Source organism: Hipposideros armiger, unplaced genomic scaffold (genome assembly GCF_001890085.2).
Source record: "Hipposideros armiger isolate ML-2016 unplaced genomic scaffold, ASM189008v1 scaffold_25, whole genome shotgun sequence".
NCBI classification, from domain to species: Eukaryota; Metazoa; Chordata; class Mammalia; order Chiroptera; family Hipposideridae; genus Hipposideros; species Hipposideros armiger.
In genome coordinates this window covers 2,361,902-2,376,862 of record NW_017731375.1, presented here as the reverse complement: position 1 = coordinate 2,376,862, position 14,961 = coordinate 2,361,902, and the positions used below count along the sequence as shown (strand labels likewise).

The window sequence follows — 14,961 nt, the reverse complement described above, 5'->3', positions numbered from 1 at the left end:
CGGCCGTCCAGAGGCTGGCGACTGATCTGCCTTGCCAGGGAAGAGCGCAATGATGGTGCCAACTTGGGCCAGTGAAGCAACATCCTTCACAACTAGATTGAAGAACAAAATGACAGCAACTTGTCTGTTCCCCTTCCCCCAATTCCCCAGCATTGTTCCCATCCCCCCAATTCCCCAATAAAAATATTTAAAAAAAAAAGAAAAAAAAGATGACCTCATTTACATCTCAAAACAATGCTATGAATGTGTACTATTATTATCTCCATTTTACAGATGAGGCAACTGTGGCACAGAGAGGCTGAGTGACTTGCCCAAGGTCACACAGCTTGGAAGTATCGGAGGTTGAAATTCAAGGCCAGACAGTCTGGACAGGGCCACCGTCTTCTGCCCATGCTGTGTCTGGAACAGGCATTCTACAGAATTATTTATACTTTACTTTTATCTGTGTATCTATATATTTTAAAATTTATATTTAAATGCCCACACTGACTTGACATATACAATAAGACCTAGTTATCTGAGGATATTTGGAATTCATAAAAGGCTACTGAAGAAGAATGTCCTTAACAAATGGGAAAAAAAAATGATCTATTAGGACTTTATCCTAAAAAATGAAACTTGAATTGTGAAAGGGTTTTTGGTTTTTTTTCATCTCATATTTAGGAAATTCAGGTTATATCTGCCACTGTGCTCTAATTGTTAGAACGAACACTGAGTTTTCATACCGACACATAAACGTGACACTACACATTTCATTGTCTCTCAGCTTCATTGATTGCAAAACACATCCTGTTTCCAGAGGTGTCAGGAGACGAGCATGATGTGCATCTTGGAATCGATGCAACACTCGAGAACAATACGGCGTCACTTTAGTTTGACTGGAGTAACACAATCAAAAGGGACATGTCTGTCAACATATTGGCTGTCTTCGTCAAACTTGCCAGGACTTCTCTTTACATTATCATCGTCCTCCGGGAGGTGCCTCGTGTCACCTTTGTTACTTTTCTCTGCTGTAGTATTTCACTGCGGTGACTCAGCCAGACCTACATTTGCCAAGGCTTCCCCGGGCCCTTTCAAGCAGATGTCCAGCTCCACCGCCAAGGACCTGATGGAGTTCCTGTTTGGGGCGTGAGCTGTCATTTACCGGCCAATGACTGTGCTTCCATTGTACTACAGGAAGCTCCAGGAAACGGCCGCCCACAGAGGGGAGACAAAGGCGGTGTCTGCTCTGTCCGGTACCTACCAGTTTTGTGACCCTAAACTCTGTCTCAGGTCTTTCATGCGTAAAAGGGGGCTGCTCCTGTACCTACCCCCTCGGGTTGCTGAGAGGATGAAATATAATTCGTCTGAAACAGCCCTTAGCACCTTGTAGGTTTGGGGTGCAGCTTCTCTCCGTGTGTATCTAAGGTAAGGGATGTGAGTAGTTGTTAGATATTTTAAGTGATTCAATCTTGAAACAAGTACACTAATACATTGGTTTGTGAACATAATTCGTTCCGGAAACAAACTACTCGTATTGCAAGACATCGCTCGTTGACCACGTTAAAATGTATTAGAAATGTTTGCTCGTCTTGAGGAACACTCACAAACCAAGTTACTCGCAATCCAAGGTTTTACTGTATTTCCTATCTTCCTTTTTCAAGCCTGTGGATCAATTGAAGAGTAGCCAGAGCTGGTAAGGAAAATGATTAAGGAAAATACTGTTGCTGTTTGCAACTCCTTGTATATATCCATTGTGATTTTTAACAAAACTGTGCAAAAAAAGTACATAAATGAAATGAATATAAAGATCAGTCATCTATAGCCTCTCAAAGCTTGTTTTAGTCAAAACCGACTCAAGCTTGTCACAGAGTCACTTTTCTGAAGGACAGAGAGATGACTAAAAAGAAGAAAAGTGCAAAGAATATGGTAACAAATACCCATACTTCAACCACTCAGATGAATAAATGTTAACATTTTGTCACATTTATTTCCAGCCTTTGTGTGTGCGTGCAAGCATTGGAGATGGGAAGGGAGCTTGCCTTACTTTTAATGTTTTATTATGGAAAAAAACAAGTACAGTAAAACCTTGGATTGCGAGTAACTTGGTTTGTGAGTGTTCCGCAAGACGAGCAAACATTTCTAGTACATTTTAACGTGGTAAACGAGCGATGTCTTGCAATAAGAGTAGTTTATTTCCAGAACGAATTACACTCATAAACCAACATATTACTGTACTTTTTAAACCTAATTCTCAGTCCTATTCTTTTTACCTATTCCTCGAGGTGACCATTCTCATGAGTTTCACATCTCTCTCTTCATATATAATATATATACACACACATATTACACATACATATACAGAGACGAACATTATAATAATAAATATGGATTTGAACTATAAACTATATTTATGCTAATAAAAGTGTCCCTTTTATCCGTTGTATGCACGGGGTACTATATAAGATTTCCCTTGAAGACAAAAGGTCTTTGCCCAGCAAATTTGCATACTGCTGAATTACAGCACCTCTGAGACTCTCTGTCTACATTGTGACCCCTCTTACTTAGTCCTGCTTTTTCAGTTTCTGTCTTTTTCCCCCAAGTTCCACTTACTCAAGCATTACCCTTCTTACAAAACATTCGCGGTGTCCTCCACGCACCCCTGTCAAGACCGGTTCTCTTGTAAAACTCAAGCATCCCCTGAGGTTTCTCTTTAGCTTTGCTTGGTGGCTGCCCAGGAGGCTACCCATCGATTTAAGTGGCAGTTTTGGTTCCTGTTAGGATGTCACCAGATAATCACAAGGGGTCTCCCAAGTAAGGCCTTTCCAAAAGGATTTTGAGTCCAATACAGAAGAAACCAAGGTTCTCTTGGTTTCACAAAATCGTCTCCATACCGCAAACACTTTTTGAAAGAAAGGGTCTGAAAACCATGCCTATAAAAATATGCCTCCCTTCGAAGTGAAATTAAATTGCTGTGTGATGCGTTATGCAAGTTGAAGGTCAAACCCTGGTATTCCCTCCACATTAAGCTCACCAAACATAGCTCCACAGAAGGCGTGAGGTCCAGGGAGAGCCTGTCTGACTGGTGAATGGGAACTGGAAGGGTGTAGAGATGACAACAGAATCGGGGTGCTCAGAATACTCGGGGGACCCAGTGTCCCAGGGACCCAGTTAGTGCCACCTCTAATTGAAATGGCATGCAGTTTACTTTCTTGGACAAGAGAGATGGAGACAGGGAAAAAGCGAGTTCATTTTCAAATAAGGCTCTGAATTGGAAAGGGACAAACGGAGCTGGCAAAAGCCAATACCACTCATCACCATCTATACATTTGCTTTTAGAAAGGGTCATTTGGGGGAATTCTGCTGATGAGGACAAACAGGAATGTTTGCTCAGTTCATTTTACCTTGGTCCACACATACTTGATCTGCCATATTTGCATTTATTTCGTATGCTCGTGGGGGCACTTCGTGGTCTCTTAGATCGTTCCTTTCTCTTGTTTAATGCGTGGAGGTTTGCTTCCCACCCCACAGACACATCTGTGAGTGCACACATCAGGGTAGAAGGCACTTGGGGTTCACAGTGTCTGCTTCCACCTGAGTGCCATTCAATCCTAGCACCTCCCTCTAATCAACCCCCTGGCGCCCTTAGCCCGCCCTGTGCTCTCAAGTTGCCTCTGGAAGCCACTGGGCTCTTGGCTCCATCAGCCAGAGTGATGAAATAGGCATTTTTAATATTTGCTAAACAGGACCGTGGAGAAGGTGACGTCTCGGCAGGGCTCCCAAGCGGTAACGGCGTCTTGTTGTCTTCGGTTAATCATGCACCTAATTTGCCCATTATTGACTTGTTCTCACAGAGGATTTCACTTCGCTTGACATATCAGCAGCAGTCAGTGATGAACTGTCAAACAAACTTGCTCACTGCCTTATAACCACCCAAGAGCCTGACCCGCAGCAACAGTCTCTGAGGTTTCCTTTGATGCCTAGCACGGTAGCCAGGTCAGCTTATTATTCCTTTGTGAAAGACTCATCGGCTCCCTCTCTAGAACTGGGGCTGAGTGAGTCTGACACTGTAGACTTTCAACTATTTGGCAAGATGCACTAGGTTTCCTTACACACACCATCCCCATAAGAATTCAAGCTGGGGGGTTATGACTGGCTTAGCGCAAGTCTTCTTTTTTTTATTTTTTTGTCTAGGTTTTAAAAAATGCAATGCAGGATATCAAAATGCTGCATTTCAAAGACAACCTAATATCTGCCTTTCAAATTGACAAAGCTTAAACAATGATAATACCCAGTTTGTGCAAGGGTTCAAGTAAACAAAATGGGCAACCACACACTGCCACTGGTGGAAACTTTCAGAAGGACAGTCTGGCAATTCGTACAACATCCCGAAGGGTTACTTTTGGGAAAAGAACTCAGGGTGTGCGCGAAGACGAGCCAGGAGGACAGGTATCCTGCATTTTGCTCTAAGTCATGAGGGCTTTTCACTGCTGGACCTAGTACCGCTCAGCTCAGTGACCTTGTACGATTGTACTTCCTGGCCCAATGAAGTCAGGATATGACTTGCTTTGGTCCACATGAGAACAGCTTAAATGATACGTGTCACTTACAAATGGAGTTCTTAGGGATATGTGCACGTAATTCACCACCTTCTCTTTCCGTTGCTACTGGGAAGAGTCACGTTCCTGGTAGGGAGGCTCCACAGGTCTGTGTCCTTGCATGAGGCTGACATTGAGCAAAGTCCAATGTCACCGAAAATGAACATATGAAGTAGGGTTTCCCAACCTCAGCACTTTGGACATTTTGGGCGGGATGAGTCTTTGCTGTAGGGCCTGTCCTGTGCGTGTTTAACAGCATCTCCAGGATATACCCACTAGGCTGCCAGGAGCAACCTCTTCCTCGAGTGACAGCCACACATATTCCCAAATGTTGCTAAATGTCTCCAGGGTGGGGCACAATTGCCCCTGGTTGAGAACCACGGATACAGAATAGGCAAGAAATAGCTTCTGTTGTTTTAAGCTACTCAAATTTGGAGTTGTTTTTTTTTCCCCTACAACTGATAAGTTTTATTATATCAAAAATACTATGTAAACATTTAGCAAAAGGGGACTGCTTTCAAATTATGGCTGTTTTTACGTTATTCCTTTTGTTTATCTGTGTTTAAATTTTTTTCTTTAATGAAACAGTTTGTTCTTTAATAAGAAGAAAAAGCTAAAAAATTAATTTTATTTTAAAAACTGCATTTACATAATTGCCTATTTCTATACAGTATTTGCTAGGGCCATGCAGAATTTCTTTCTTTCTTTCTTTTTTTTAGATTTTTTTTTTAATTAAAGCTTATTGGTGTGACAATTCTTAATACAGTGAAACACTTGCATATGATATCTTTATATTGTGCTTTCGTTTGTAAAATGTTTTCTCATCCTACCTTTGTTGCTGTTGTTGTGTGATTATAACACTGTAAGGCAGGTAACACAGGTAGACGAGGAAACTGAGGCTAAGAGAGGTTATGGGACATGTCCAAGGTCACCTGGCTAGTATGCAGCAGGGCTTCCATTCTCAGCTCTGCCTCTATTCCAGGACTTTCTCCCCTATGCCACGGTGCCTCTATCCCTGTGTTTAGCCACTTTCACAAAGTCACCTGGGACACACTCTGATTCTTGGGAAATTTAAGCAGAAAGGATTCTCTCTGTAGTTAATATCCCTGGACATGGATACTAAACCTTGTAGGCTCTTGGTCAGAGCTTGATACTCAATAAAATTTAAGCATAGCCATTTCATGCAACACAACCAACAGAATTTCATATTCGTTCCCCTCCCCAGCTCTTTCTCTTTCTCACTTTCCAGCTCGAATGAGTCACCTTGGCTAGACTGCCAATCCCTATAGAACTTATGTTCCTTGATAGGATATGCCAATAGATGAGAAATTCTATAATGAGTTAGTCACCTGTCCTTGCAAGGAGCTAAGCACCGTCTCCTCGAGGAAATGTAGCTCATCAAGTGGACATGAATGCATGTAATGACAGCGAATGAATGTGAGAATGTGTAGAGAGTCATTTTTTTCCTTTCTCCCTTTTTCTAAGAAGCGCCCCTATATTGTACCTGTCTTGTGCAATTCCAAACATCTGCGCTGTGTCACTTACTTGACCCTCCCACGCACACTAAGCTCCCAAATTGGCAGCTGGACTGAAACCCTCAGTGCATATCAGCCCACGCCTATTCATTTCTTTTCCCGTGAAATATGGGACTGTCCCTGGAGTAGAGCTATTTTGAGAGGACGATCACTAGAACAATCACTGGCTTGGCAGGAGATGGACAGTGTGGTGTAGCCACAAAAGAAGAAAAGACATTGTCATGGAGGGTTTCAGTCTTGTCAGAATAGCATGGAACCTGGGTAGCGTGTTCCTGCCTGCTGTCCACTATCACGCAGGTACAGAGATGCACCTACTTGACTTGGCACGTCCGCTGGCTTTTCCATGATAGCAGTTGCTCAGAGCATGCAAGTGAAGGGGGATAATGGTTCTTTGAAACAACTGCCGGAGAGGAAGTGTTTTTAACCAGTAAAGCTCCTTGCATCTAATTGACTGAGGGGAAAGTTACACTCAGCTCTACACAAAGGCACGTTCACACTTAACTCGAATAATACCAAACGGCATATTTCACCATTGCAAACCCTTAGTTATGCTACAATAGAATCCGTGGAGCCTGAAGGTCAAAGAGGCCACCTCACAATTTGCATAACTTCCCAGGGCAGTGCCACACCCCTCCTGGCCAGAAGTTACAGAAATGCCTCAGGGACTCCTCCCAGCTGAGTCTCTTTCTTTAGAGGAGAAACTCTTTGAAGAGCAGATGTGTCGTTTGTATAAGGAGTTCTGCTTGGTCAGGGCTACGTTAACTCTTCTCTGGTTAATCAGTGCCTAGACCAATACATGTTTTTCTGGATGAATGCATGGAGGTCGTATTGATTACCACTTGCCATATCGGTCCCTATAGCATGGCTGTGAATGGTAATGAAAACCTCCACAGCCCTCCCTATCCAAAAAGAAATAGTCCTTTTAAGTCCCTTATATTGATCATTTCAGGCTGTGAAGATGGGATTGCAAATAAGTTTCATCTTCAGAGCCAACGTTGAATCGTTAGTGGCTGCCTTGAGGGTTCTGTTGGATGTCTCTGTGCATTGAGCTCAGGGGGGAAACGTGCAGCCATCGATTAGCAATGTCTGCCATGAGCTAAAGACAAAGAAATGGTGGCCTCCTTGCTTTATATTTGCCAATGGGTTTGAAGCTCTAAATTCTTCCAATTGAATTTTCTAGATAAATACCTTTCCAACACATTTTGAATTCAGCCTTAACTGGATATAATGTGCGGTTAAGGATGTTTTCCTTCTACCGGAGTATTTTCTTAACATAGTTCTTTATGTACTTGCTGGATTTGAAAGCAAGCAAGGCGGGAAAGCCCAACTTGGGTTTCCTCAGGATATCCAACACTTACTGGAAAAGAAAACCAAGCTAGTAGGGTGTTAATTTATCCCAGTAGTGTGTATAGTAAAATCTCTACCAGGACAAATTAAAGGAGGGATGAGAGGAAAAACAAGGAAATCCATCATGTAATCGAATCTCTTCCCTCTCAATACTGGGAAGAGCCTCACTGTCACGTGCCAAAGACTCCCTCCCCCAGGAACTCAGGACAGGGAAGTTGGAGAGAAACCACTGCTGACTCTCGTTTAATGCTACATCACTCTTTTCAAATATAGAGGGATGTCTCACTGTGTATGTGATATTTTAACAACTTCATCCAGTAACCAGAACACCTGAAAAGAAAGTACCCAAGGATTCACCTCCGGGTCTAGCAAAGCTGACTTCATCAGGGAGGGACATTATCTTTTGTTTTGAAATGCAATTCATATAACATAAATTGCACCATTCTGCAATTCATTCGTTTTTAGCACACTCACCCTGTTGTGCAACCAGCTATCTAATTTCAGAGCATTTCCATCACCTCAAAAAGAAACCCCATACCTACTAGCAGTCAGTCCCAATTCCGCCTCCTCCCCCCGACCCCCGGCAATCACCAATCTTTCTGTCTCTATAGATTGGCCTCGTCTGAACCATATAAATGGAATCACATAATATGTGGCCTTGCGCATCTGGCTTCTTTCACTTGGCATAATACTTTCAAGAGTCATCCATGTTGTAGCTTATAACAACACTTCATTACTTTTTATGTTTGAACAATATTTCATTGTGTGGACATATTGCAGTTTGTCATCAGTTGATGGACATTTGGGTTGTTTACACTTTGTGGCTATTATGAGTAATGCTGCTGTAACATCTGTGTGTTTGTTTTTATGAGAAATAATCTTTTCAGTTCTCTGTGGGTCTATGCGTAGAAGTTGAATTGCTGGGTCATATGGTAATTCTGTTTAACTTTTTGAAGAACTGTCAAATTCTTTTCTATAGCGGCTACACCGTTGTACATTTTCACCAGCCACGTACCAATTTACTAGGGTACTGATGTTCCAACTTCCCCACATCCCTGCCAACACTTGTTATTATCTTTTGATTATAGACGTCCTAGTTGGTGCAAAGTGGCATAGTTTTAAACTCATGGTGATATCAAGCATGGTCATACCTGGGCATGAGACGGTGGAAGTCCCCTTCTTATGTAAACGCCAAAGAGAGCGTCCTTCCCGAGGGAGATGTTGAATTTTAAGAACTGGGGCTGACTGATGTGAATCTGTGATCTCCAAAACACGCCTGGTGGGACTTCCTGGGTCACGCGCCGACCCACCTCTGCTTCTCCACTGTCGATGCTGCTGTTTTTCAATGACCAGGGCACTGGAAGACAGGAATTGGTAGGAAGTCAGTGACACCTGTATATATCAGTCAGCTCTACATTTCTGTTTAATGATATGCCGGGATTTAAAAACAAAGCAAAACATATTAAGATTAAACTCATGGCAAGTTTCTCTTTAAGTCAGAGCTTAAAACATTTAGGTATTAAATAACAAAGCTATAAACTCCTACCCCAGGGCATCTGAAATATTGGCGTGATGATTTCTAAAACTTCTGTGACTGCTCTTTACTGATCAAATATAATAAGAGCTGTTGTCTGCTAAATACACGTAAAGCTTCCAACAGCCCCAAATGTGCCTCTGAGGTGTAAAAATGATCAGCAGGGGAAGGGAGGAGAGTGATATTAATTTGGCACCACATTTAATTCTTGTAGCCTTTAATTATTCTTTCCAGCTACAAATGAATCCAATATATTCTGACATTTTCATAAATTAAAAAAAAGAAAAGAAACAACAGTAAACAAAAATTGGTCCAAAGTAAATACAATGACTCAATAGAAAATGGGACTTGACCTCAGGCTGACCTAGTATTGGGAGTGACCCCTTCCTTGAGCAAGAGGAATGGATCTAAGAGCCATGCAGAAACCACACCTCTCTCACAGTGACAGTGACGCATCGTGGCGACATGATTTGAAATTGCTTATATGGCAAATATCCATTGCCCACACTCAGCGTCCTTCAGAATTTTAACAGGAGTTCCAGAAATGCTTATTTTGAAAGAAGATTTTTAAAGAACAATAAACCAAACAATACGTCCTACACTTCCAAGGGTGACTTTGGGAACACAGAATTAAGCATTAAGAAGAAGCTGGGAGTTTCTGGTAGGTGTCCAAGAAGAGCAAGTCACCTGACCTCTCTCAGGGCCTCATTCTCCTCGTGTGTGAAATGGGAATAAAGCCGGGGTAGAGTCTCGTTTTACTAAGGTCATTCGCAATTCCTTCAAATGGATGCTTAACTTGAAAAAATCAAATCAAATCAATCCCCTATGTTCTTGAGCACTTTTAAACCAACTGAAACCAGATACAGAAAGAATTAAAGGCATTTTTTGTTTCAAGGGTCTTTTCACTGTTCAGTTGAGCATGTTGATGACCTTGTGGATATGAAAAGTTTGCCCGATGGGCAAAGGATGGGAAGCATGCTCCCCTCTGATTCTGTAATGGATGGGCTCTTCCGAAAATATTTATCTATATTTGGCGACTCCACCTTGCAGATGGTTTAGAAGGTCAGGAGAGGTTATGCGATTGCTGAGTGAGGACGGCATGAAAGGTTAGCGGAGCCGCCTGAGTGCAGAGGCATTTATTTCTGTCTAGCCACTGCACCAAGATGAGACTTGTAAATGACCTGGGTGCCCGTTTCCCCATCTGTAAAATGAAGAGGTAACATCTGTGGATCTCTGAGGTTTTCCAACTCTAAATAATAAAAGAAAACCACAGAGTGACTTGAGGGTCTGAACTTATTTTTTCCCTTTTTTCTTGAACAAGAGTGATGATTCATTTGTATGTAGCTCAAAAGTGGACCAAATAAAAAGTCAACAGGGGCTTAAAATAAAGTAGGCGGAACACTGGTTTGGACCTTAAGAAGAAACTCTTGGCCCCTGGGATAATAAAACTAAGGAACGGGCTCCTGAGGGAAGTCTGGAAGCTTCCGTCACATAACATCGTTAAGAAGAAAAGAAACAACTACTACGTCCTGAGTGGTTCAGAGCTTTAGATGGGGACTAGATGACTTCTCTAACCTTTTTATGTTGGCTCAGACACATGGAATACTTCCCTGCAAAGCGGAGGGATACTGTATAGTACGTAAGAGCGGAGACTCTGGGCTGAAACTGCCTTGGTTCAAATCCCAGCTTTGATCCTTGCGAAGCATATCACTTTTCTGGACCTCAGTTCCTTCATCTGTATAGTTGGGACACTATTATTATGTCATAGGATTGCTATTAAGATTTAATGAGTTAATTCATGCAAAGCTTTTAGAATAATTTTAGGCACAAAATAAATACTAAATAAAACTGAGATGCCATTATTATTATTATTATTATTATTATTATTATTATCTATAAAGCTCTAAGCCTAAATTCAGTGTTGATTTTGATGAAATAATGACAAGTTGAGGGGGAAACACTTATTATCACAAGTTGATCAGAAACTCTATTATGAATTTGAAACAAATTTGTGCTTAAAAATGCTGCTTTTGACAGACTCCCTCCTCCCCCCAAATTAAGGCCTTTGGGGGGAAGAGATATAATTAAAAGGCTGTAGTAAGGAAGAAATACAGTAAAAAAGACCCCCGGGGAAGAATAGTTTAGGGTCCTCCAACAGTGACCAAAAGTAACCCCAGCAGTCATACAGTGGCAATAAGTTAAAGAAATGCATTAAAAATAAAATAGAATTTAGAAGAAATGAGTCATCTTTAAACTTAATAAGACGGGCTTTTCTTCATGTCTGTTGGGCTTTCAGGGTTGCTGGGTTAATGACAGGATATGAAAAAGCAGGAAATCAGCACCCATGAGCCCGCTAATCTACTGTTGAAACCTAAATGGATTTTGATAATGTCAAGCCAAATGAGGGTGCCGGAGCTGGGCAAGGTGGCTGGCCTCTAGACAGCGCTGGCTCTGGAGAAGTTCAGGCAAGGAGCCCAGGGGGGTTGGTTCTTAGGGAAGTGGGATCCCCCTTCTTTTACTAGACCCCAACTTCAGGACACTGACTTCAGTAAATCAGCGGCTACTCCCAGTGAGGACAGGTTGCCTTCTCAGTTCTCACACCTCCCCCTAGGGTTTCAGACGCTCTCCCTGTTCACGTCTCAGGCACTATGGAGAGAGTGCACCTGGGTGAAGTACAGGCTTTGCGGCCAGACAGAGTGGAGTTCAAATCCTGGCTCTGGTTCCTCCTGGCTGGGTGGCCTCCAGCAATTTGCTTAACCTCTCTGGTCCTCCACTCTTTTTTTTTTTTTTGACGATGGGAAAGATAATAGTAGCTGTCTCACAGGGTGGCAGTGACCCCTGCATGTACACAAAGAAGGGCTTAGTGCAGTGCCTAGCACACAATAAGAGTCAAATAAATGCCAGCTAGTTACACTGAATTACAGAATGAAAAACGATATGGGAAACCACTGGGCTTCCTTTTCAGAATAAAGAATTTTCTAAAAGAAAAACATTGTGTGTATATGTGATATGTATATATGTATATATATATATGTATACATGTCTATCTAGCTTCTATCTATCTGTTTGTCTATCGATCATCTATCTATCTATCTATCTAGTCTACCAAGAGAGCAAGGAGAGCATAATTCTCCTGGAATAGACTTAACTATGGAATCAGCTTAAATTTGGGAATCAGCATTTGTTTCCAGTATTGATTTTTGGTGGGGCCTTCTAGGAGCCAGTGTCGTTCCTTTATTGATCAGCTTACTTCACTGATAAACTTGCTTTATTGCATAACACTGAAATGAAAGCCCAGGTGAGCTGCACCTTCACGCGGAAGCTCTCTTTTCCTTTACATCCCTCACCCCCCCTACACGCATACCAGAAAAATAGGTTCTTTCTCTGAGCTTCCCTAGTATTTACACTTAACTCTCTTGTTACGTACTGCAACTGGCTTTGCTGGTCTTACAAAGTCTCTTTTATTAGACACTGTGCTTCCTGAGGTCGGGCAGAGCTGCGAATTCATCTCTGGGTTCTCCGTGGTTTGAATCCGGCAACCCACGGGTGCTCTAGAAATGTCTTTCGAAATGAATCACGTTTTACATGCCCATCTGATGGGGTATTTCAGCGCAATTCCTGTGACACTGAGTGAAATGAGACCTTAAGGAAGAGTCACTTGGCAAAGTTGCATGTAAGCTGGTTTTTAAAAAAATAAAATTACCGTTTGAAAGCTCTATGGGGATGTTTACTATTTAAAGGAAACTTCCTTGTGGATCCTTTTGAAAAATTGTGAGTAAACGCTTCATTTTCCTTTTGTGTGAAATCCTATAAACAAATAAACCAGGGGAGTTGAATTACAGGAAAAAGGTTCTTAGAGTAAGAACTGAAAGGCCAGGGTCCTAATCTTGGTGCTCCATGACCTTGAAACTTTTGTGGAAGGAGGAGGGGTGTACATGAGCTATTGGGTTGAACTCCCATTCTCGCCGCTGAGCAGCTGCCTATTAATAGTTTAGGCAGGTCTAGCTTTCAAGGTCTCAGTGTCCTGTCTACATTAGAGTGATTTGGACCTACAACTATCTTAAGTAGCTTTCTTCTCTAATCTACTGTGGTCTACTGAGCAAGCAAAGAGGGTTATCTCCTGGTATATGCTACAAAGGATGGGGGGTGTGGGGGGGGGAGAGAGGGGGAGAGAGAGAGAGAGAGAGAGTGTGAGAGTGTGTGTGTGTGTGTGTGTGTGTGTGTGGTCATAGCAGAAGGGAGAAAGCTGCCTACACTAAAAAAACCCAAAAAAACCCCCAAAAACCCCAATTCTATTCATTTAACATGAGATATTACTATTAAAAGCTAGTGACTGCTTTCAAGCCAAATTCTCCAGATGTGCAACTGATTATGCTTTTGCAAAGAGAGGTTTTCCCTTTTCATATATAGGTACCTGCTTTTAAATAGAAAATTATCATTTTGAAATCATTTCAGATTTATCAATAAATTAAAAAAAATGGTACAAAGAATTCCTCTACATCCTTCGTCCAGATCCATCAATGTTGTATACGTTTGCTCTCTCATGTTCTCTCTCATAGATGTGCAAGTATTTTTTTCTGAAATACTGACAATAAGTTACCAACAAGATGCTTTGTTATCTCTAAACACTTCTATGTGTTTTTGTCTAAAATCTAGGACATTCTTTTTTCCAGGGTATAGTTATCAAAAACAGAAAATTAACATTGATACAATGCTATACTATTTTAGAAATCCTATTCAAATTTCCCAGTTGTTACACTAATATTCTTTATGGCAAAAGAAAACAAGGCTTCTTCTGTATACTTTTAAAAAGACTTTAAAATATGTGTATATACCTCTATAATTTTAAAAACAGTAAAAATCAAAACCCTTTTTTGTAAATACAGCCTCAAAGGAGATAAAAAGAAAAGGTGGGTTTTTCCAGTTGCTGCAGCCAACGTGAGGAAGCTCTCAGTGGCTCTGTCCCTGGAGTTCAAGTCCCTGGGCTGGTGTCCAGGAGGGAAGGTCAAAGAGGGCAGCAGCACAAGCCAGGCCCCTGTCCCACAAATGGACCTGAACCTGGGGTCCCCTGAGTCATGCCAGCTGTTCGAGGACCACAGGCATGGCTGGTCCCTAACAGGCTGCTACTGAGAGCCAGGCAGCCAGGAAACAAGGTACCTGAGGTTTCTGTCTTTCCCTGCAGGGTGCGGATCCTCATACTGAGAAGTTCTCAGACCTCAGAGGGCAAGACCACACAGCCATGTTGGTCATTCCTGGATTTGAATCCCAGCTCTGGCAATGACCAGCTGTGTACCTTTGGGCAAATCACTCGCCCTCTCTGAGTGAGTCTACTTGTCGGTATAATGGGGTTCCTTCTGAGGACTAACCAGGGTAACATATGTAGTACCTGACTGCAAGCACTTTGACAGCTTTCTTCTAGTCTGTTGCTGTGTTACCTAAAAACAGCTATAATGATCCTGGATTTGGAGGATAAATTTGTGATGGTCTAATTTAAAATACAGGCTGCCTAGGGTAGGCACAATTCACTAGAGGGTCAAGGGGTGGCATGGGCCTTCAGGAAACAGGCCGTTATTTTCCAGAGCAGCTAAAATCAGGATCCAATGAGAGGTCCACATGTCTGCAGACAGGGAGGGTCCTATCACATGAATTAAGGTGCAATGGCCAGAGAAAACAAAGTCACAAGTTCATTCGCTCCAAGCTGCAGATGTTGATGTGTATGCAAGCTGCTTCTCAGGTAGAAACCTCTATGCAGCCTGCGTTAGTGAAAAACAGCCTGATTTTAATTATTTAGCAACGATTCATGAAAGCAACATTGGGTGGGCCATTCATTCAAACTTTCTTAGAACAAGTATTTATTGAGCATCTACTATAGTGTTAGGTAATGTTTAGTCAATATCAAGGGTTGGGGTATATGTCATAAACCCATCATCTCTCATCTAGGCAGCTGCAGCCCAGGGTCCCATGGACT

General features: G+C 42.1%; 1 protein-coding gene across 1 annotated transcript in view; it reads right to left on the bottom strand.

The window, feature by feature from the left end:
- Window positions 1-14,961, bottom strand: part of LOC109379368 (teneurin-2-like) — a 1,023,129-nt gene that overhangs the window by 15,095 nt on the left and 993,073 nt on the right. The window contains exon 9 of the mRNA XM_019635930.1: window positions 8,611-8,816. Within this exon, the coding sequence (XP_019491475.1) occupies window positions 8,611-8,816 (206 nt within the window). The remainder of the gene's footprint in view (window positions 1-8,610; window positions 8,817-14,961) is intronic.